Source organism: Tupaia chinensis, unplaced genomic scaffold, assembly GCF_000334495.1.
Source record: "Tupaia chinensis unplaced genomic scaffold, TupChi_1.0 Scaffold000555_1, whole genome shotgun sequence".
In the NCBI taxonomy this organism is placed as follows: Eukaryota; Metazoa; Chordata; class Mammalia; order Scandentia; family Tupaiidae; genus Tupaia; species Tupaia belangeri.
This window is the reverse complement of record NW_006160067.1, coordinates 2073102-2096848: the sequence shown is the minus strand read 5'-3', so window position 1 is coordinate 2096848 and position 23747 is coordinate 2073102. Positions and strand designations below refer to the sequence as shown.

At 41.4% G+C, this 23747-nt stretch overlaps 1 protein-coding gene across 1 annotated transcript in view; it reads right to left on the bottom strand.

Annotated features, from left to right (window-relative positions):
* The window catches only part of CCDC34 (coiled-coil domain containing 34), a 36477-nt gene that overhangs the window by 6457 nt on the left and 6273 nt on the right, over window positions 1-23747 (bottom strand). Inside the window, exons 2-3 of the mRNA XM_027775366.1 lie at window positions 19692-19824; window positions 8591-8698 (exon numbers count right to left, since the gene is read on the bottom strand). Of these exons, the coding sequence (XP_027631167.1) occupies window positions 8591-8698; window positions 19692-19824 (241 nt within the window). The remainder of the gene's footprint in view (window positions 1-8590; window positions 8699-19691; window positions 19825-23747) is intronic.

The window sequence follows — 23747 nt, the reverse complement described above, 5'->3', positions numbered from 1 at the left end:
AGGGAAAGAATTATCATTATTTTTTTTAGAGAGATTTTTGCTATAGAGTACATGCACTTGCTGAAGAGAGAGAAAGACAGAAAGCAAGAAATCACCCCCCAGGGATACACAATCCCTGCTCCTCCATTCTCCCCTAGGGATCTTGGTTATGCATGTACATGCGCCTAGTATGAGTTTAAGCCACCAAGTTCGGGACTCAAATCGCGGTCAACTACATGGGAGTCCAGTTATGTAACCATTACGCCATCTGCTGGTCTCAATATCTTTTCAATATCTTTTTTTTTTTTTAAGAATTATTTTATTCGGGGCTGGCTGGTGACATGGTGGTTAAGGGCACTGGACTCCCACATGGCCGAGTGCAGTTCCGGTCCCAGACCTGGTGGCTTACTTTCTCTCCCTATCACTCTTCCCTCTCTGTTCAAATTAAAATAATTAAATAAATAAAGTTGAATAAAACGATTCTTTTTTTTTTTTTTTTTGAGAGGTTTTTGCTATAGGGCACATGCGCTCGCCAGAAAGACAGAGAGAGACCGAAAGTTAGAAAGTGAGAAATCACCTCCAGGGGGGATGGCCATGCTGCAATCCCTTCTCCTCCATTCTCCTCTCGGGATCCTGGGCACACACATGCACAAGCACCCGGCATGAGTTTAAGCGACCGGGTCTGGGACTTGAACCGTGGTCTACTACGTGGGAGTCCAGCAACATAGCCATTACGCTAACTGCTGGTCCCTAAAACGATTCTTTAAAAAAATTATTTCACTCAATTTTACTTATTCATTTGTTTATTTCAATTTGACCTGAGAGGGACAGAGTGAGAGAGAGAGAAAGAGAAAGTGAAAGAGAGAGAGAAAATGAGAAAGCAAGCCACTAGGTCCAGGATTCAAACAGCGGCTGGCCATGTGGGAATCCAGTACCTTTAACTACCATGCCACCTGCTCCCCTAAATATCTTTTTAAATAAATAATGTTGGGGGACCAGCAGGTGGCACAGTGATTAGGTCACTGGACTCCCACATGGCTGACCATGGTTCAAGTTCTGGACCCAGTGGCTTGAAAATCACATTGGGCACAGGTGCATGCATGCCCAAGATCCCAGGAATAGTGTGGAAAAGAGACTGCAGATGGCTAATCCACCCCAGGGGGGTGATTTCTCACTTTTTCTCTCACTGTGTCTGTCCTCTCTGGTGATTGTACCTGTCCTAAGGCAAAAACCTCTAAAAAAAATTTTAATTTAAATTACATAATGTTGGAAAAATTGAACATTCATATGTAAGCAAGTAAACCTTGGTTCAGAACTCATGCTAAACATTAAAATTAACTCAAAATACAAATACAAGTAAAACTAAAGTTATAAAACTTCTAGAAGAAAATAATTGAGAATGTCTTTATATTCTTGGAGTGGGCAAACATTTTTTAAATAGGACCTAAAACCATAAAAGAAATCATTGAAATAGGAAACTTCATCAAAATTTAAAACGTCTATTCTTTAAAAACTTACATTAAGAAAAATTAAATGGAAGGAAATGTTTGTAATCCTGTATCTGATAAAGTACTCTTAGATTAAACATATACAGAATTCTTGAATCTCAATAATAAATCACATCACTCCTCCAAAAACTAGGCAAAAGATTTAACCAACACAAAACGAAACAAGCCAATAGAAAAAAAGAATTAGAAGTGGTCAATAAATAAGTCCCTAGGTTGAAGCCCTAATCTCAAAGGCACTGAATTTGGAGTTAAGACCTTACATGAGAAAATCAGGTTGGAAGAGGTCATAAGGGTGGGACCCTAATCCAACAGGATTGGTGTCCTTCTAAGGAGAGGAGGAGACAGCCAACATGTGTGCACCGAGCAAAGGCCACGTGAGGCCACAGGAAGGCAGCATCTGCAAGCCAAGGAGAACGGCCTCAGGAGAAACCAAACCCACAGACACCTTCATCTTGATTTCCAGTTGCTCAAAGTGGGAGGAAATACATTTCTGCTATTTCAGCCACCTCGCCTGTGGTATCTGTTATGGCAACGCTGTGAGACTAACACAATAAGCTGATGAGAGGATGCTAAACATCATTAGACCTCAGAGAAAGGAAAGTCAACAATAACAGCACATCACTCCACACTCACCAGGAGGGCTTGAGTTCTTATTTCAAAATACACAGACTGACAATGTCAAGTTTGACAACACAGAGAGCAATTCGAAATTTCATAAATAATTCTGGGGATATAAAATGGTACAAGTACTTTAGAAAATGATTTGGCAATTTCTTATAAACCCCCACTCACCAGTAACCCAAGAGAGATGAAAACAAAGGACTTGTACATGAGTGGTCAAAGGATTTTATTCATAGTACCCAACCAATGTCCACCAGCTAGTGAATGGATGAACAATCTAGGACAAGAACAAATCAACAATACATGAAATACCAGGATAAATTTAAAAACAAAAGAAGCCCAGCACAGAAGATTATAGGTTGAATATCCTTTATCTAAAATGCTTGAGACCAGAACTGTTTTGAACTTCAAATTTTTTCTGATTTTAGAACACCTGCATACATTAATTAGATATTTTGGAGATGGTATCCAAGTCTAAACACAAAATTCATTTTGGTTTACATATATCTTACACATAGCCTGAAGGTAATTTTATACATATTTTTATATTAAGGTTTTTTCTCTTTGTTTTAACTGCCAGAGGGTGGGCCAGCAGATGGCATAGCAGTTACATTGCTAGACTCCCACATGGCCAACCGTGGTTCGACTCCTGGACCCAATGGCTTGCAATTCACTGTGGGTGTATGTGAGTGTGTGTACGTGGGTGCCCAAGATTCCAAGAGGAGAATGGAGGGGAAGAGACTGCGGCGTGGTCATCCCCACAGGGGTGGGGGGGTGATTTCTCACTTTCCCTCTCACTGTCTTTGTCTTTCTCTCTCCACCTTCCCAGGGTACACATACTATAAACTCTTAAAAAAAAAAAAAAAAAAAGAATTGCCAGAGGGCACACGTGCTCACTAGAGACAGAGGGAGAGTGAAAGCACCCTGATGAGCATCCTTTTTCCTCCCTTACTCTGTCCTATCTGGATCTGAGGCATGTGTACACGTGTGCCTGGTGTTTTTCAAGCTGCTGGGGATAGGACTCAAAATGTGGTAGGCCACGTGGGATCCAGCTCTTGATGCTATGGGGCCAACCTAGTACCAGTGTCTTGATGGCAGCCTGTCATGTGGGATGAGTGTGGAACCTTCCACTTGTGGAGTCATGTGGGCAATGAAAGTTTCAGACTTTGGAGCATTCTGACTTTCAGATTAGGGTTTTCAGATTAGGGATGTTCAGCCTGCACATACTCTATCATTCCATTTATGTAAGTTCTAGAAAAGACAAATCTGAGTTACCAAGATAGAAAGCAGAGGAGTGCTTCCCTGGAGCTGAGGCTGGCTGGAAGCAGGGCATGGGGGCTGAACGCAAGGGGGTGCAGGGCACTGTGTGGGGGATGGAAACGTTCTGCATTTGGCCGTGGAGCTGGTGATGACCTGAGGACACAGGGACATGAGTTGGTCAGAACTCACCTCACGTAAAATATGTGTCCTACATTGTATGCAAATTACAGCTCAGTGAAACTGATTTTCAAAAAGCCAGATAGGCTCTCTGTAGGATTTAAACTGAAAACAGAGAATAGAATGCTTTTAGTTAACAAAAGGAGAAGAGAGTAAGTAGGCGTCAGAGCAGCCAGCCACTAAGTGGCTTCAGACCTGCTGGCACTCTGTTCTACACCACACAGAGCAGGGCCATAAATCTTCCTTTACTTTCGATGGTGCCTTGAGAGAACCTCTCTTTCTTTCTTTCTTTTTTTTTTTTCCCCTTTCCTTTTTTAACTGAAGGGAGTATTATATCAGAAAAACTAAAGAGAGACAGAGTCTTTGTCTCTTTTAACCAAAAATGTTACTAACAAAACAACTGGCTACTTACAAAGTTTCTTAAGCTCTATGTTGGTTCCTCCAAAAGTCCCTGGCGTACAGTAAAAGCTAAGAACATACTTGTTGGAAGTATAAATGAAGCAGAGGCAATAATGTTATCAGTCAGATGCTTTGTTGATCTGAATTAAAGTTTTACACAAAAACGTTATTGTCTAGATCATTAAAAACTAATTTTTGTTTTATTTGCAGGAGGGTGTGTGTACTCACCAGAGAGAAAGTGAGAAAGCACCCCCTGGGGTTTGGCCAGGTCCTAATTCCTTCTCCTCCATCTCCTTCAGGATGTGGGGTGCATGTACACACACACATGCACACGCACACACACACACGTACATACACACGTCCATCCATGTTTTTCACTGGGTCTGGAACTTGAACCGCACAGTTGATCATGTGTGATCCAGCTGCCTTAAGCACGATGCCACTGGCTAGCTCAAAAACTTAATTTTAAAATTTTTTTTTGTAAATATTGCAACTCTTTTACAAAATGTGGTAATACACAATAAAAAACACATCTAGAAAACACAGCAGTATGACAACACAAGTGTAAAAGCACCACAGGAGATGAGCCACCTATTTGGAAAGCATTTAACAATTTACAGTCACATTAACAGAAACTACCTTTGCTAACGGATACATAACTTCTTTTTGTCTGATTTTTGATAGAACTCAGTGAAAAATAACAGAGAAAACAGCAGGCGCAGACACAGCTAGAATGTGAGTGGGGCTGGAGGCAGCGAGGACCACACACCATGAAATGTAAACAGAAGGGAAAAAAAAAAAGTCAGATGCCAGACAGGAAGAGAAGAACCAGGAGAGCAGTCTTCACACACAGAGGTAGCTGTAACTAAGGTTGAAATAAGAAATCAAACAGGTTGTAAAGAAAAAGCAAAAATTAGAGTAATCAATTATTCCTTAACATGCACAAGCATGCTGCAGAACAGGTCAGTTTAATTTCTCAGGGTTCATTTTTGAACTGTGCTCAACCTTATGGAATCTTGACTTTAGTGATTAGTGATTTATGTTGGGGTAAGCCACTTCCCTTCAAAAGAAGCGAGGACCACACACCATGAAATGTAAACAGAAGGGAAAAAAAAAAAAGTCAGATGCCAGACAGGAAGAGAAGAACCAGGAGAGCAGTCTTCACACACAGAGGTAGCTGTAACTAAGGTTGAAATAAGAAATCAAACAGGTTGTAAAGAAAAAGCAAAAATTAGAGTAATCAATTATTCCTTAACATGCACAAGCATGCTGCAGAACAGGTCAGTTTAATTTCTCAGGGTTCATTTTTGAACTGTGCTCAACCTTATGGAATCTTGACTTTAGTGATTAGTGATTTATGTTGGGGTAAGCCACTTCCCTTCAAAAGAAAATTTTTTTTCTCAATTAGATTAGGTCTATTGCCACTAATTAAAACAGTCAATATATCATCTCTCAGCAGCATCTGACATTCGTAAACAACCAGGTTTCATTGGCATGGTGGAAGTAGCTTAATGGAGTCAGAAGAGCGTTAGAAGAGAAAGCATGCTGTTCTGTGCATGTATAACCATTTGTTTACAGCTACACGGTCAAGAAAGTATCTCCCAAGATTCTGTAATGCTCACAGACTTACTTGGATTTTGGCATTTATTCACAAACAACTCCTTATTATATTATGGGATGGAGCAAAGTTTATAAAACCACACCTGGACCAGTCCTATGGCCTACTGGTTAAGGGAGCTGGATCCCAAATGGCCAACTGTGGTTTGAACACTGGCACACAGTGCCTTAAAAGACACGTCGGAAATACGTGCATGCACGCCCCAAGCCCAGCAAGAGGGACAAATGAAGGAGCAGGGATGGCAACGTGACCTCACCCCACTGAGAGCTGCCTTCTCCTCCCACCCCTTCTCTCCATCTCTGTCTCTGAGGGTGCACAGGCACCCTCTGGCAATTAATAAAACCCCACAATAATTGCTTCCTAAAGTAAGTAACAAACACGTGCACATGCAATCTAGCCAGTTTCTTCCTTATAATACCTAGATGAAGGCTATATAATCGTCAGTATACTGAAATTACTTATTTGGTACGCCCACTAATACACTGGACATTAGATTCAGCAATCATAAGGGTTACAAAATTAGAATAAAAAGTTTAAAACATTGCTCTACAATTCAAACATCTACCTAAATTCATAAAACTGGATTATGATAACAAAAGCAAGCCCATTCTAAATATGTAAAAATCACACCAGAAGTCAAACAGACAATAGAACACGTACTTTTAAAAAACCTCCCTCTCTCGTTCTCTTTTTTCAGTTTACCAAACAGAGAGAGGGAGAAAGCACTCCCAGTGGGTGTGGTCACCACAGTACTCTCTGCACACACGTGCACCCAGAGTGTTTTTCAAGTTGCTGAAGTACCCTGTCAGCCATATAAGATCTGGCTCCCTTAACCACCAGGCCATGGGGCCAGCCCAGTACTTTTAACATTTCTCTTTTTTTTTTGAGAGAGAGATTTTTTCACTCTAGGGCGCATGCGCTCGCCAGACAGACAGAGAGAGACATAGAGACAGAAAGCGAAAAATCCCCCAGGGGGGATGGTCACGCCGCATTCCCTTCTCCTCCATTCTCCTCTCGGGATCTTGGGCACACACGCACATGCGCCTGGCGTGAGTTTTAAGCCACCAGGTCTGAGACACGAACCGCGGTTGACTACGTGGGAGTCCAGAGACATAGCCATTACGCTAACTGCTGGTTCCCAGTACTTTTAACATTTCTATTATGTGGTCCAGTATAAGGATATATTAAAACTGGAAGAAAAATAATCCATTCGCTTATTCAATGAACAAATGCCTACTACACATAAGCCATTATGTTAGATTTTATAATGGACAAAAATGTAATATAAAAAAATAATTCCTGGGGCCAAAGGGTGGCATGGTGGTTGAGGTGCTGGACTCCCACAGGGCTGACCATGGTCTGGTGGCTTCAGGCTCATGCCAGGTGTGTGTGCATACATGTCTAGGGTCCCAGGAGGAGAAAAGAGGACAGGGGATTGTGGCATGGCGATCCCCCGGGGGGTGATTTCTCATCCCCACCCCACCTCTGGTAAGCCCTCATGCTCTATGGCAGAAACCATTGGGAAAAAAAAATAATAATAACTTGTCCTTGAGAATCTTGAAATTCAGGGGCTGGCAGGTGGCATGGTAGTTAAGGATACTGGACTCCCACATGGCCAACTGCAGTTCGAGTACCGAACCTGGCGGCTTGCTTTCTCACTTTCCCTGTCTCTCACTCTGTCCCTCTCTGGTCAAATTTAAATAAATAAATAAATAAAGTTAGATAATTCTTTAAAAAACTAATCTTGAAATTCAAGGGGAAGGGAAGTTATATACATAATACAAAATAGCAAAATAACATATGCGCACCGTACAGCAGTATATGGTAAGTGCCCTCACAGTGAGAGAATCTGAACAAGAACTCACAGGAAGAACCTCTAGCACGTGACCAGTGAATGGTTCATTATTGGAAATTATGTGAGTGGATGATAAAGGGAAAGGAAGGTGGGAACACAATGAGATTCCATGCTGATGAAATCTAACATATAAAGGAAGGAAGTGAGAAACAGTAAAAACAAAAGCAGACCATTCCTGAGGACTGAGAAGCACAGCCCAAAGCTCAAGATTGCTAGGACATCAATTTGTATCTTGAAAATAAAAAATTGCTGTTCTATACCATGATGTATCTGTGCTTAGGTTAATATAAAACTACAATTTTGGCAGCAGATCAGCCATGACTAGCCCGTGTAACTCCCAGAAGAACCCCAGGAAGCAGCAGAAGGGAAGAATGAAGGGAACCACAGGTGGGAGATACGGCTGAAGGAGAAGTTTGTTCAGGGAGCAGAATAGAGGGTCTTCCTGCAGCCAAGCTACAGTGCTTAAAACCTTATTCAGAGGACAGCGAGAAAACGAAACTTACTTTTTAAACTGAAGAATGACATTTATTCTTATTCAGCAAGATCAGTCAGGCAGGGACACAGAAGACAGATTTATTTATCCAATAAGTATTTTTAGGCATCTATTATGTGTCAGATACTGATCTAGCTGCTGCAGAGCTGAAAAAAGGAGGCAAGAATCCCAGCCCTTATAAAGCCTGCACTCCGGTCTGGGGGCAAACAACAAGGAAGTCGAAAGATGCAATGAGACCAGTGGGAAGAGGACACAGACGGGAGCAGTCACTCAGGAACAAGAGAATCCCACTATGACCCATGACTGCAAAGAGGGTAAAAGTATTAAGAGAAATAAAGTCAGGAGAACGGTTCTGTACAGGGAGAAGATTGCGGGGCGGGTCATCACAGGCTCAGAGATGCCCACTGACCTACCAGACAGCGGTCCGTGCCTCCAGCAGGGCAGGCCTAGAGATACAGCCTCAGTGACTGCCTGCAGATAGGCATGGCGGAAATCACCAGAGGAGAAAAGGAGAAAAACAGAGGGCTGTGGGCAAAAGGCAAAAACGCAAAATCTCCACGAGGGGGAGAAAAAATAAAGAAAGAAGCTAAGTGAAATATAAGAAACACGTAGGTAATGAAGGGTAAAGAGGGAAAAAGCCTTGGCAAAAGAGAGGTGTGTGTGCATTTTCCTCTCCTTACCTGTTCGTTCTTCCTCTGAACCCACTCCTTGTGCTTTTCTTCAGCAATTAGCTTTCTTTTTTCACGTTCTTCCATTTCTTTTCTTTTTTCTAGTTGTTGATTGAATTCCTGTGGATGTTATTTAAACAAAGGGCAACATTTAATAGAAGTACACAAATCACATATTTTAAAAAGGCTGAGGTTAACCAAATTAAGCAAGAATACAGTTTCCTTTTCTGAGCATATACCACTAGTGACAATAACTGACTTAAGTAACTAGTCTATGATGAAAGAAAGCATTGGTAAAAGTATAAGTCACTTTTTAGAAATGCAAATAATTGCTTGGCAGCCAAACACTAGTTTCTTAGACTAAACTTGAGCTAAATTACTCTCATTGAAATCAACTTTCCCACACATAAATTTTGGCATCACTATAAGCTATTGGCAGCATCTCAAGAGAATTGAAACTTCTTTTACAGTTACAAAAAGCTTCTAGGTTCTTGATGAAGATAAAGAATAGGAATTAAATAATCCCTAAATTAAAATTTTAATTCAAAGTTAAACCAATGAAGACATGTAAAGAAGCCATTCAATTTTCCTTACAGAAAATAAAGAATCTAGAGTTTCCTTCACTGCTTTTATGGCTGGGGGGGGGGGGGACAAAACCACATTCATATCCCAGATTATTTAACTGCTTTGCTGTCACTCGAATCTACAGGTTGGGGCATTTCCTCAGGAGAAAGAATGTGAAAGGTATGGCCAAATAAAACTACAAGTTGAATGCCACCACTCTGTCACTCATCAGTGAAATTACTGCATTAGTTGAGAATGCTGTTCAAACTAGACTTCTCTAGGCCTCCATAACCATAATTACTGGTTACTTCTCTCCTTTCTCCTTAGATACTATTCATCAGATATTTTTACTTATCTTTCATTGCTCCCCACTCCTCTCCCTTTTTCAAAAACCTGCCTACCTGGACACAGCGCTAGTTGGAAGGACAATTTTCCAAATCTCAGACCAATTCCCAGGTCTTAAATGAATAAAATACACCAAGAACATATCTTTTGCACTTTAGAACAACTCACGGCAAGATACCTGTGGTCTTCCTTCCTAAATTTCCACTGCATAAAAGAACAGCTACCCTTACTTAGGAGGTCTTTCATCTTTAACACAATACCCCTAAAAGCAAACATCCATCTTAGTTTTAAGGATTCTTCACTACTTCTGTAGCTATTATTTCTTTTTCTTCTTCTTTTCCTTTCCTGTTATATTTTGCTAGAGGATGTGTGTGCTCATCACGGAGTCAAACAGACTAAGTAAAAACGCCCATCATGATCTTAAATCTGAGGTGTGTCCTGGCACGTTCAGGGACCAAGACGACTAGTTAGGCTCTAAACCTCATCTCCTAGACCCCCGAAAACATTCAGACAAGGTAGGGAGACACTTCCTCTCTCTCTCTGTCTCTCTCTCTCTAATTTTATTTTTTTTAATTTCAAAACCGCTTCTTACCTCAGGCCTTTTCTTTCTCTTGCTAATTTCAGAAGCTGTTTTAAATGTGAGGTGTATCCTGGAGCAGCTGTTCATTTTTTACCTTTAAATTTTTTTTCTCTCTCTTTTGGTTGTTTTTATCTAATTTTTTTTTTCTTTCCCTTTTCTTTTTTTTTTTTTCTCCTAACCTTACTTTCCTACTCTGCTCTTCAGTCTCCACACTGAGTGTCTAGACAGGCCTAGCTGCACAGTAGCAAAGCATCTGAATACTTGTAGGGTCACTGAAATCCTCAATGCTTATTGAACCTCCTGTTTTAAAGAAGAAACTTCTTTTTATAAGTCTGAACTCATAAACTCTTTCTGTGGATACCACGTTGCAAAACACAGCAGAGGAGAGATTTTGTCACAAAATGACCAGAAACCACTGCAGAGGCACAAGAAATATGAAAAACCAAGAAAATATCTCTCGCGTAAGTGAAAAGAACAGTCCTTCATCATCCACAGACAGTACAGAGAACTCATGGAAATGTCTGACAGAGATTTCAGAATACTCAAAATGACAAAAATAAATGAGATGCAAGAGCCTAAAGACAACAAACTCCAGAAAAAGCAGGAGAGAAGAATCAATGAGTTCCAGGAGATGAGGAAGTTCTTGCATGATCTGAAAGAGGAAATACAAACCATAAAAAAAGAATCGAATGGAGCTATCAGCAATGAAGGCTGCAATACAGGAAATCAAAACCCCCCTTAAAAGTATTAAAAGCAGATCAGATCATGCAGAAGACAGAATCTCAAGATGTTGAAGGCAAAACTTCTTAGAAAAAATAACCAAAAAAACTGAGAAACTAACCAGAAAAAATGAGAATACTATACGAGAAATACTAGATACCATTAAGCGCCCAAACATTCAGATAATTGGAATCCCAGAAGGTGAGGAAACTAATAAAGGCATTGATCATCTATTCCATGAAATCCTGGAAGAAAACATTCCAAATCTAGAGAGGCATTCAAATTTCTATTCAGACCCAAGAAATACAAAGGACCCCTAATAGAATCAACCCAAGAAGATCTTCTCCAAGGCACATGATAGCCAGACTGACCAAATCCACAAAGACAAGATACTAAAACTGGCAAGAAAGAAATGTCAGGTTACTTATAAAAGTTATCCCACCAGGCTCATCTGACACCTCTCATCAGAAACAATGCAAGCAAGGAAAGAATGGGAAAATATAGTCAAAGTGTTAAGTGAAAAACAGTTTTAATCAAGAATACTATATCCAGCAAGATTATCCTTCATATAGGAAGAAAAGATAAAAACATTCTCAGATAAACAAAACCTGAAAGAATTTACCTATACCACAGCAACTCTTCAATAAGTTTTGAAAGGAGGGACAAGCAGTTAGCATAATGGCTATGTTGCTGGACTCCCACGTAGTCGGCCATGGTTCGAGTCCTGGACCCGGTGGCTTAAACTCACGCTGGGCACATGTGCATGCATGCCCAAGATCCTGAGAGGAGAATGGAGGAAAAGGGATTGTGGTGTAGCCATCCCCCCGGGGGGTGATTTCTCGCTTTCTGTCTCTCTGTCTCTCTCTGTCTTTCTGGTGAGTGCACGTACCCTACAGCAACTCCAAAAACAGAAAGAAAAAAAAAAGTTGTTTATTTACTCATTTATTTTTTTCTTTTTCTTTTTTTTTGAGAGGTTTTTGCTATAGGGCGCGTGCGATCGCCAGACAGACAGAGAGAGACAGAGAGACAGAAAGCGAGAAATCACCCCCCGGGGGGATGGCTACACCACAATCCCTTTTCCTCCATTCTCCTCTCAGAATCTTGGGCACGCACGCACACGAGCCCGGCATGAGTTTAAGTCACCGGGTCCAGGACTCGAACCGCGTTCAACTACGTGGGAGTCCAGCAACACAACCATTACACCAACTGCTGGCCGAAAAAAAAAAGTTTTGAAAGGAATGCTTTACCAGGAAAACTAAAAACACACATACAGAAATAAGAGAACAAAAAGCAACCAAGAAAATGAACTGAATGTTAGGCACAATATCAGTAATAACGTTGAATGTTAACCTCCAGGATTTAAAAGGAAATATAGGATCACAGTAACACTGCAAATTCAACAGAAGAAAAATTAATTACATAAGACTGAACTGGTGAAATTTTATGACTTTTGAGTAAAACATTACTGTCTTTTTCTTTACTGGGCTTTGTTTCCACAATTTAAAGATTTTGCTTTCTTTGAGCTGTTGATAGGTTTAGCAATTTGTTAAGATGTTTTTTCTTCTTGTTTGTTTCTTTAAATGTAATCATAAACTTTTCTCCCTTCCTGACCCTTCTGGAATTGAAAAATATTTGGGAGTATTCTTATTTTGTGGTGGAAGGGTTATTTGCATAAGTTCAATAATATCTGTTGCCTTGAATCAGAAACTGGAAATATTCATTATTGAACAGGGCTTTGACTGGAATGTCATATCTAAAATTAAACCAGAAAAGTATGGAACTAAGGTGGATCTCATATAAGTCAAAAGAAGCTCTTGGAAAGATGGTCTGGCATCATAAATAGTTTCTGCCTGGCAGAGAAGATTACAGAAGCTATATGAAATAATTTGTACCATAAAATAATCTGGACCTTTCCTGTCCAGCATTATAGTCAGTAGAGGTTGCAAAAGAGCAGCCACAACCAGAGGACTATTCTGAGGTAGACTCTGAAGGAAGAAGAAGAGACTGATCTTTGTTAGCACGTAATACTTGGTAGGCAGGGCTGAATTGAGAAGGTTTATGTATAAATTGTGTGCTGGGTATATGCTTGTCAATGGTTTGAGTAGTTGACATGTAAACATTTTCTCAAAAAATTTTAAAACCATACTGTCTCTGTTACAGAGTCACAAACAAAATTATAACAAACTTTCTTTAAAATTCTTTTTTTTGAAATTCTGAAAGTTTTAAAATTAACTGTCAAGAACTATGGAGTTTGAGCAATTTTTTTTTTTGATACATAAAGTAAACGTTTGTGGGAAAATGTAAAAACAAAGAAATAAATGATTAGAAAAGAAAGAAAGAAAATGGCCCTCATGGGGCGTAGTCACACTGCAATCCCTTCTCCTCTATTTCTCCCTCCTTTTCAAATTTTGGGTATGCATGTGCAACGTGCCCAGCATGTTTTTCAAGCTATCAGGACGGGAACTCAAACTACGCAGTCAGCCATATGGGATCCAGACTCCTTAACCACCAGGCCACAGCTGGCCCTGTTATTCTTGATTACTAATTCAGTACACTTTTATGGAGCACCTATTAGAGAGCTAGTGAGAACTGAGTAACAAAGACACGATCCCAGAAGCCTACTCTAATCTGATACTCTGTACACCAAAGAATGAAGTCCTACATTGTGGGTTACTGTGCATACTAAGAATTCAGATAAGGGAAGATGAAGAATAGAGAATAACAGGGTAGTCAGAAATAAGAGCCATAAGAGGAAGTGAGGAGATGCTTGAAAAGGAGGGAGAGAGGGCAGGTGGAGGGAGGTCGGATTCGAGCATGGACTAACTAGATGGAAAGGCCTCTGAGACAAGCAAAGTAAATACAATCTATGAAGCAAGACAACATGGCAGGAGGGATCACTGAAAACTCTTAAGGACAAAGGTTGAAGACCGAAATTGAGGGGATCAGAACTCTTCTGAGATAGACTGACTCGGAGGTTGCCACAATGCGTGAGTAGTATGGTGAAGAAGGTCTGACTGCATCAGGATGGGCCAGCAGGCGGCGTGGTAGTTAAGTGCGCTGGACTCCCACATGGCTGACTGTGGTTTGAGTCCAAGACCTGGTGGTTTTTTCTCACTCTCTCTCTTTCTCTCTGTTCCTCTCTGGTCAAATTAAAAAATAAAATAAAATAAATAAATAAATAAAAGTTTTTTAAAAAAGGAAAAAATGTATACACACATGTGCATGTACAGGTTTGTGTGTGTATGTAAATATATAAAGTATAAAAGAGACTAACAGGCTAGATATCTATCTGACAGCTATATATCCAAAATTACCCAAAATAGTCCACAATTTAGTTTTCAAGAAAAGTAATTACTTAAATGTACAGGGAAAGGCCGGTCATATTTGTGCACCTTTTTTAGATTCTTCACATTACCAAATTTGAAAACCAGGAAGCCAAATCAGACCTTGTACTTCAATTTTATGGTTGAGAAATTTTAGTTAATGTTCATATAGGAATTAAAGAAGAAAAGGTCAATAAATACCTGCAAACTGCCACCATGGCCACAGTCCCGAAATGTCTGTTCCAGGCATTTGCCACCCTGGAATGTACATCACACTCTGCGGCGCCATGCCGGCTTCCCGGAAGGCCCTTGTGAGGAGTTCCCACCCCAACACCTGCATCTGCTTGTGGGCCGAGCAGGCCTCTTCCACACACAGCTGGAGCCTTCTCTGGAAAAGCCCCTGCACGGTCCTCTGGCACACCACGAGATTTCAACAGGATTACAACTATTTCCCAAAGAGTAGGCGCTTGGTTATGGAAAACCAAAACCCAAAGACCCTAAACATGCATTTTGATGCCAATGTCAATAGGTTCTGCTTGCATTAAAATAATTTTTTTTTTTTTTTTTTTTTTTTTTTTTTTCCCCCTGGGGGGACAAACAAAAAAAAACAAAACTTGGTTTCACCAACTCTATGTCCCCATATCCTGCACTATACCTTCACTCAGTCCTGATGAACAAAACAGACAAAGGCAAGATGGAAAAAAAGAAAAAGAGGAAGGAAAAAATGAAAGCACTTGGATTATTTACAAACTAGTTTTTATAATTAGAATAGGTAATATTAAAATGTTAAGCCAAATGTCAAAAATTAGAATTAGCCAAGACCATAGAAAATTTAGGGTAGTTGGCTAGAATCATTTGCAATGATAAAAATGTACATAAAATTTAAATGAGCTACAAAACAAATATGCTGGTTTTTCATAATGCTAATGCACAATGTGTACCATATTTATAGCCTCAATAGTCAGAAATGTACACAATTTTTTAAATGGATAATGTAATGAGTTAAAATAACGTTTAAATCAGTCCAACAGAGATGTTTGGCAAATCTAAAATGCTCGTTGCTGAAATCAGACTTGAGTGGGGACAAACATTTTAATGATCCAACTATCATGTAAGTTTCCCTTTAAAAATTTTTTTTAAAGAGATTTTTGGTATAGGGTATGTGCATAGAGGCAAAGAAAGACAGAGAGACAAAAGCAAGAAATCACCCCTCAGGGGGTATGGCCAGGCCGCAATCCCTTCTCCTCCACTCTCCTCTCAGGATTTTGGACACACACGCACATGTACCCAGCAGTACTTGAACCACAGTCAACTACATGGAAGTCCAGCAATGTAACCATTATACCATCTGCTGGTCCCAAGTTTTCCTTTAAATTTTAAAGGGCAAAATTAAGAAAGCCAGAATAAGTTCAAAAATAAATATTAAGGGAACCAGCAATTAGCGTAATGGCTATGTCGCTGGACTCCCATGTAGTTGACCACGGTTTGCGTCACGGACCCGGTGGCTTAAAACTCACGCTGGGTGCGTGTGCGTGCGTGCCCAAGATCCCAAGAGGAGAATGGAGGAGAAGGGATTGCGGCGTGACCATCCCCCCTGGGGGGTGATTTCTTGCTTTCTGTCTCTATGTCTCTGTCTGGCGAGCACAGGCGCCCTATAGCGAAAAACCTCTCCCCAAAATAAATAAATAAATAAATAAATATTAAGTCTGATCAATTTATTTCTTTATTTTCAACTTGTTAAAGAGCATGTACGCTTGCTGGTGAGAGAGAGAGAAAAGGAAAGTGAGAAAGTATCCTCCCCCATGGGGATGGTCACGCCTCAATCCCTTCCTCTCCATTTCTCCCTCCTTTCGAGATTTTTGGGTGGGCCCACACGCACATGTGCTGGGCACGGGTCTAAGGTTATGGTTTGTAAACGAATTAGGAAATACAGTAAACAAGGACAGAAAAATAAGGAACTATGGCTTCAAGAACAAAACAAAGGAAAAAGCATGAAAAAAAGGTGAATGCAACAGCTCGAAATGAGCTTACAATAAACTGAGCAGCTGGCCTACACGTCATGATACCCCTGGCATGACTGATATGTTAGATTCATGCTAAAATATTTTAATTGCCTCAGAGTTAAGTAAGAAAGTAGCCATAAGAAATGTCAAGCTCCTAAACACATGAAAAGGTTTTAATCCTTCAGCCAAATTACAAATAATTATACCCTGCTACAAGCTTAATCATTGTGGTAGGGATTTTATATTCATTACTTTAATCTGTTCTCAGAACAAATCGTCATAGTAGTTATTATTACCCCCTTTCACATATAATGGTAACTTTTATAGAGGGCGTCTTCTACGCTCAGCCATGTCCCAATGTTCATCCAGTCCTCACCACGGGCAGTGAGGCAGGTACTCCCCTCCCCCTCTCACTGGCACAGAAATCCAGGCACAGAGAGGTTGAGAGTCTGCCCCAGGTCCGAGTTTTGAATTCAAGAAGTATGGCTCAAGAATTTATGATTTTAACTGCCCCACTACTGCCTCTATAACCCTGCCTTACAGATAAAGAAAGCGAGGGTCAGGGAAGTTAGCTTCCAAGGCGATGGAATTAGAATGGCCAGGCTAATAAGTCAGCCTTGTTTGTGGAGGGGTGGCTCCAACGCCCAAAGTTCTTACTTTCTCTAATTAACTTCTTTGTATGCTGACTAAAAATGATGAAGTCCCTCCTTTTCTTAATATAACAAGTGCCTTTCAGTGAAGTTAAGAGATAAAATCAAATACCATAAATTGCAGTGTTTTACACTAACTCACTACATTAGTGTTTTCCAAATTGTGAGTCTAAAATTAAATGGTTATAACCAGCCTTAAAAAAATATAAAACAGTACCACGTTCTTCACAAAATTAAGGCATTATTTCAGATATGTATTTATGCATATGTGTATGTCAATATGTGTTTGTATGCAGATTTCTCACTGTGGACATATTTCTAAAAACCGCTGCAGTAGGTAATGGAATTAGTAATGTTAGCACTTGAGACTGTAAGAGTCTGAGATCTCAAAAAACATATACTAATTCTGAAAATAAACGGAAAAGGTTTAAAAAGGCTATAAATAGCAATAACATAAGTAACAACACCAATAAAAACAAAACCAGCCATCTTTATACTTTGTATTATTTAATCCTCACAAAAATCCTGTGGTCTTATTTTATCACTCTTGCACATCTAAGGAAAATGAGGTATAAAAGTTCAAATAGCTTGACTAAGATCACCCAGCAAGTATAAAGGCTAGAACTAATGCTATCATTAAGCCTGCCAGACACCAGACTGTGAGGTCTTCCACAAGCTCCATGCCCTGCTAGGATGAAGTAAGTGCTGTTCTCCTAGTGCCCTTTTCCACGATCAAACGTGTGTTCTAGAACACAAAGTCTCATGCAACGGGGAAATAGCACAACACACAGTTTCCACAAGCATCTGAGGCATGCCGCCCCTCCTGCCCATGTGGCTGTCTACCTGGTTAGACGTATCACAGAAATAAAAACCGGTTTCAGATTTATAGGAAGGGCTGGCCCCATAGCCTAGTAGTTAAGTGAGCAGACCGAGGTTCAATCCCAACACTGGTGCCTTGAAAAACACACGAGGCACACATGTATGCGTGCCACCATGTATGCTGACAAGGTGGAGAGCTGGAGAAGGGATCACGGCATGACCACTCCCCACTGAGGTGTGTTTTCTCCCCCCCTCTCTGTTCTTTGTCTCCTTCTGCCAAGTGCACATGCCCTCTGGCAATTAAAAAAAAAAAACTACACAGAACATTTATTCCAAGATCAGGGAGGGCAAAGCTTTACCTCCCCTGATTTTTATGGTAACATAGTTACTAAGAGGTTAGAATGAAATTCAACTGAAATACCCATGACACTGAACCAGATAACTATATTTTAATATATACTTGATATTTTAAATAAACTTTAATATTAGGCAGCCATTCAGAAATGATGTCGTAAAAATATGTAATGATACAAAAACCATGATAGTACTGTAACAGCCAGACAAGAAGCAGGTTACAAAAGAATTTGCTACTATTTCATTAAATACAAGTAGTATCCACCACCATTCAAATTTATTTGGTTTCTGTACATTTGGATAGTAGGTCTGAATTTTTAGGGAATGCCAAATTACAGAATCTATTTGGTTGCTCAGTTCTTAATAGCGAATTATATAAGAGGTATTCAGGACCAGCAGATGGCGGGATGGTTACATCGCTGGACTCTCACATAGTCGATCCTGGTTCGAGTTCTGGATCTGGCACCTTAAAATTCACACTAGGTTGGGACCAGCAGGTGGTATGGTGTTTGAGGGCACTGGACTCCCACATGGCTGATTATCGTTCAAGTCTCGGACCTGGTAGCCTACTTTCTCACTTTCTCTCTCTCTCACTCTGTCCCTCTCTGGTCAAATTAAAATAAATAAATAAAATAAATAAGGTTAAATAAAATATTAAAAACAAAAACAAAACCACCTCACACTGGGTTTGTGTGCATGCATGCCCAAGATCCTGAGAGGTGAATGGAAAGAAAAGGGATTGTAATGTGGCCATCTACCCTGGGGAGTGATTTCTCGCTTTCTGCCTCTTTGTCTCTATCTCTCTGGCACACACACCCTAAAACAAAAATCTCTCAAAAAAAAAAAAAAGTTAATAGGTATTCATGTGAAAAAGTATCTAAAACTATCTGCTTCTTAAGCTTGGCTAGTGAGAACGGGAGAAGAGAACCACGTAACAGAAATGTCCATAAGCAAGGAAGGAGGACAAAGAGAAAATGAAACCCGAGCCCTCTAGATGTCTGTAATCCAGTGCAAGTGGACCCTCGGGCACACGCTCTGTAAGCAGTGTGAATAGAATCTTGCCCGTATTTCAGTTTCTGTTTCAGTAAAGTTCGAGTGTTCCTGAGTACATACAAGTGAACTTACCTTAGTAAATGGACATAGGGTGAAGCTCCACTGTATGTGTCTGTCTGTCTGCACTTGTACATATTTGTTTTTAAATCATTTATGGAAGAGGACTGGCCTCACAGCCTAGTGTTTAAGGGAGCAGGATTCCACATGGCTGACTATAGTTTGAATCCCAGTCCAGTTGTCTGAGAAACATGTCAGGCATGTGTGTGCACACCCCCCAGATGCCAACAGAATGGAGAAATGGAGAAGGGATTGTGGCATGAACATTTCCTATGGGGTGGTGCTTTCTCCTCTCTCTCTCTCCCTCTCTCTCTGGCAAGTGCAAGTGCCCTCTAGTGATTTAAAAAAAAAAAATTATGTATGAGGAAATGTGGAAGGCAAAATATTACCAGTGGTTATCTTCCAGTGGTGAGATGAAAGGGAGAGATTTTAATTTCTAATTTATGCTTAGATATATTTTCCAAATGCTCTTGAAGTGAACATATAGTATTTCTAGGGTAAGAGTTAGAACAACCGATACAGTAATCTAACACAAACAAACGCAGGAGCTTTGTTATCAAGCATAACGTTAGCATTTTGACTCCCAGCCTCAGCTCCACTTTGAGAGCTCCTGAGGTGAGCAGAAAGAACGCCGTCTCGCCTTACCTCTAGAGCTTTCTGTTGCAGCCGGTCACGTTCTTCTTTTTCTTTGCCAACAAACCACAACTCCCACGGTGTCAGGCTGCTTTCTGGTAAGTGCACCTGTTTCTGTCCTTGGGTATCTTCTGACGCCACCCCACTGCCACAAGAGAAAGGCTACTACAGCATTTGTACACGAAACTCTTTGCTTACTAGTCAATATCACTTAGCTGGACCGTGAGCACAAAATTGATAATGGACTTACCATACTGGGATTCTTACAAATAGGTAAGAAAACATATGAAAAAGAAGTGCAATATTTGAAATTAGTTTTCCCATCATAATGCCTTTGGAGTCCTTTGGGATAAAAATTCATTGGGATAACCCACACCCAAGTTAATTTACCTCAACACCAACCATTTTTTATTCCTAAAACTGTTACCTAGCCCAGCCATGGTGGCACAGGGGTAGCATACCACTTGGCAAGGTGGGAAGCTGTGGAGAAGATTAGGGGTTCAGATACCTGTGATTCTGGCTGGCTCGAAAAGCTTGCATGAGAGCGAATCACAGAGTGGAGACCCTGTTATGGATGCCCCACCCTTCCCCTCATGAAAAAAAATAAGCTTTCAGAAAAGAATCTTGGCCCAGCAGATGGCATAGCAGTTACATCACTGGACTCCCACATGGCCTGCCGTGGTTTGAGTTCTGGACTGGTGGCTTGAAAATCACGCTGGGCGCGTGTGCATGTGTGCCCAAGGTCCTGGGAGAAGAAAAGAGGAGAGGGGACTGTGGAGTGGCCATCCCCCCTTGGGGGTGCTTCCTCACTTTTCCCCGCTCTCTTCAGTGGAGCACACACGCCCTAAGGCAAAGATTTCTTAAAGAAACAAAAAAAAAGGATCTCATCTAGACAACTAATTCTGAATTTCAACACAGAATCCTAATCATATCATGGAGAGGACTTTTCCCTTTCTTAAATAAATAGTTCAAGAAAAATAAGGAGAGGTGCATACACAGAATGATAAAGCAAATATGTTAACAAGGTGCAGAGCGAGCAGACACTCTTTATATTCTCCTTTCAACTTTTCTGTAGTTTGAAACTGTTTTAAAATAAAAAGCCACAAATACAGCCCTTCCCTTTTTTAACATTTAACATTTTGGTTGACTTCCTTTTGCCAGTTCTTAGGGTGCACGTGACTCTCCAGTCTGCCCAGCTCCTATCATAGTCTTGGTCTACACCATGAACTTACTGTCAGTCTGTCTCTCTGCATGTGAAAAAAAAAAATTACTTTTAAGTAAAAAGAGAAGGGAAAGGAAATACCATGAGTATGTGGGTAAGGAGCACAGACACTTGGCTAGATACAGGAACCTCACAAAACTCAGGAAGAGTTCAACAATCAGCACCACCCCCTCACGCCCCTCTAGGGAAGAAAGGTTGTTCAGGACCCAAGGCGGCTCTAGAGACAGGCTGAGGAGATTTGCCTCCTCTTTGCCCCTTAACATTCTTGCCTCCAGCCATGAACTGCTTTGTCCACTGCCCTGGCACAACTTATTCCACCTCAGATTCAGCTTATTTCTCCTGCTGCTGGGATTTCTTCATTCATGCATGCCCTTGTGGAATCGGCATCCCTGCAGGAAAGACACTGTTGACGAGCTGCTACTTCCACGTGCCTTTCCTTCTCAGTCTGCACAATGACCTCACCCCAGTTCCGACTGTCACTGCACGCTGATGATGCCCAGATCAGTACCTGCAGGCCAGATCTCGTTCCAGACCCTGATTTCCCACCACCTCATAGCCCACTTGGACAGGAAATTCAATCAGCTGGAAACAAACCTAATCATGTACCACCCAACCACCACCCTCCTGACCAAGTGAGTTTATTTCTCCTTTTATAATTCTCCCATCTACCCAGTCCCCCCCACCTCGCATGTCTGGTCTCCCTGACCACCCATCCCACGTGACCACATAGTCTATCATTTCCACCTCTTCTCCTCTTCTCCAAACTTACAGCCACTCCCTGGACACAGCCGGCCTCCCTCCCTTTAGGCCTCCCTCCCTTTAAACCGAGCTCTCCACACCTGTTGCAAGACTCATCCCTCAGTTGCACCTTCTGTCACGTCACGCCCCATCTCCAAGGTCATCGGCGGCTCCTTGCCCCAGGATAACCTCCACACTGTAGCCCCACGCCCACGGATTGGTCCCTTCCTAACTCCCAGCTGTATCTTTCACCATGGCTGATCCAGGCTGTACATTTCAGCCATGCCGACTCCTGCAGGCTGGTGAGTGTGCCACCGCCTCATGCTGTGTGGTATTTGCCTAAAACTCTTGACATTCCTTTCCTGTACATGCAGACAGCCACATGAGGAGCTTAGATTTGCTAGTAAAGCAGACTGGGGTGAATTCCCGTCTGCTTCTTCCTAACTGTATACATCTTCAACCTCTTTAAGTCTCCATTTTCTCATCTATAAAAAGGAGATGACAGTAGCAGCAACTTCAAAGGTGATACCTCATGAAACAAGACACACCGAAGCTCCGGGCCCTCAGTAAGCACTTGGTGTAATGTTTCTGATTATGGGGCCAACTCCTACCCTTTCTTCAAGATTCAACCCCAGAGTGACCAGCAGTTAGCGTAATGGCTATGTCACTGAACTCCCATGTAGTCGACTGCGGTTCAAGCCCCAGAACCGGTGACTTAAATTCACTCCGGGCACGTGTCATGCGTGCCCAAGATCCCGAGAGGAGAATGGAGGAGAGGGGATTACAGTATGGCCATTCCCCCTGGGGGGTGATTTCTTGCTTTCTGTTTCTCTGTGTCTCTCTCTGTCTTTCTGACGAGCACATCTGCCACATGCCCTATAGCAAAAAAAAAAAAAAAAATCGACCCCAGAATATCTCTATTGCCTCTGAAACTCTGCAAAAATTCTGAATTAACTGCTTTGGGCTTCCTGACACTCATCCATGTGTTGTACGCCAAGAGCTCCTTAAAAAAATTATATATATAAACTTGTTTTTTATTTCAAGAGCCTAGCTTAAAATCTAGTAGGCTCCTATGAAATATTTATTGAAAAAGTAAAATCAATCTGAACAGAGCCCTTTAAAAAGTGACACAGGGACCAGCAGGTGGTGTGCCGGTTAAGGCACCAGCCTATCACACGGTTGACCACAGTGTGAGTCTCAGGCCTGTCAGCTTGATTTCTCACTTTCTCTGTCTCTGATGAGTACATCTGCCCTACAGCAAATAGAAAGTAACGATGATAATAATAAATAAACTTAAATAATTGTTTTAAGGGGCCGGCAGGTGGCATAGTGGTTAAGGTGCTGGACACCCACATGGCCAACCACAGTTTGAGTACCAGACCTGGAGGCTTGAAACTCATGCTAGGCATGTGTGCACACAAGCATGCCCCAAATCTCAAGAAAAGCATGGAAGATAAGGGATTGCGGCGTGTCCACACCCTGTGGGTGGGGGGTGATTTCTCACTTTCTCTCTCTGTTTTTCTGTGTCTTGGCGGGTATACACACCCTATTGCAAAAATCTCTAAGAAATAATCATTCTTTTAAAAAATGACCCTTTAAATATTAACTTTTTGCCTTATCCTTTTAAGTTTATGAATTAATTCTTAATTAAGGCACGCCCCACAGGGTCCACATGCTGCAGGCTTAGATCACGGGCATGCTTGCATGTACAGAAGAGCCAGGGAGGCAAACCCAGGGCCTTTCCATGTGCCACGACCTGGCCCTCTTCCCTTAACATTTTAAGTGAACTGTGGTGCCCACTATGGCTCTACCCACGATCAAGGAAGGTTTGAGCAGCAGCTGTTTATGTCCAAGGCATTTACTAAGGCCTGCTTTCCTAAGGGAGAGTGATACAAACACCAGGATAAAGTCAAACACACAATCAGCAGGCCCCAAACTGGAAAACGCTCCCATTACCTCATCCGAAGCCAACCTTAAGCCTCAGCTCAGTCCAGGCCCAGACCATCCTCTGTGCATGGCTGTTTTTACTGAAAATGCTGCGTTCACATTCGGCACACGCAGATGATGCCTAAGTCTATGGAAGAAGCCTTCCTGGCTGCTTTTGCCAC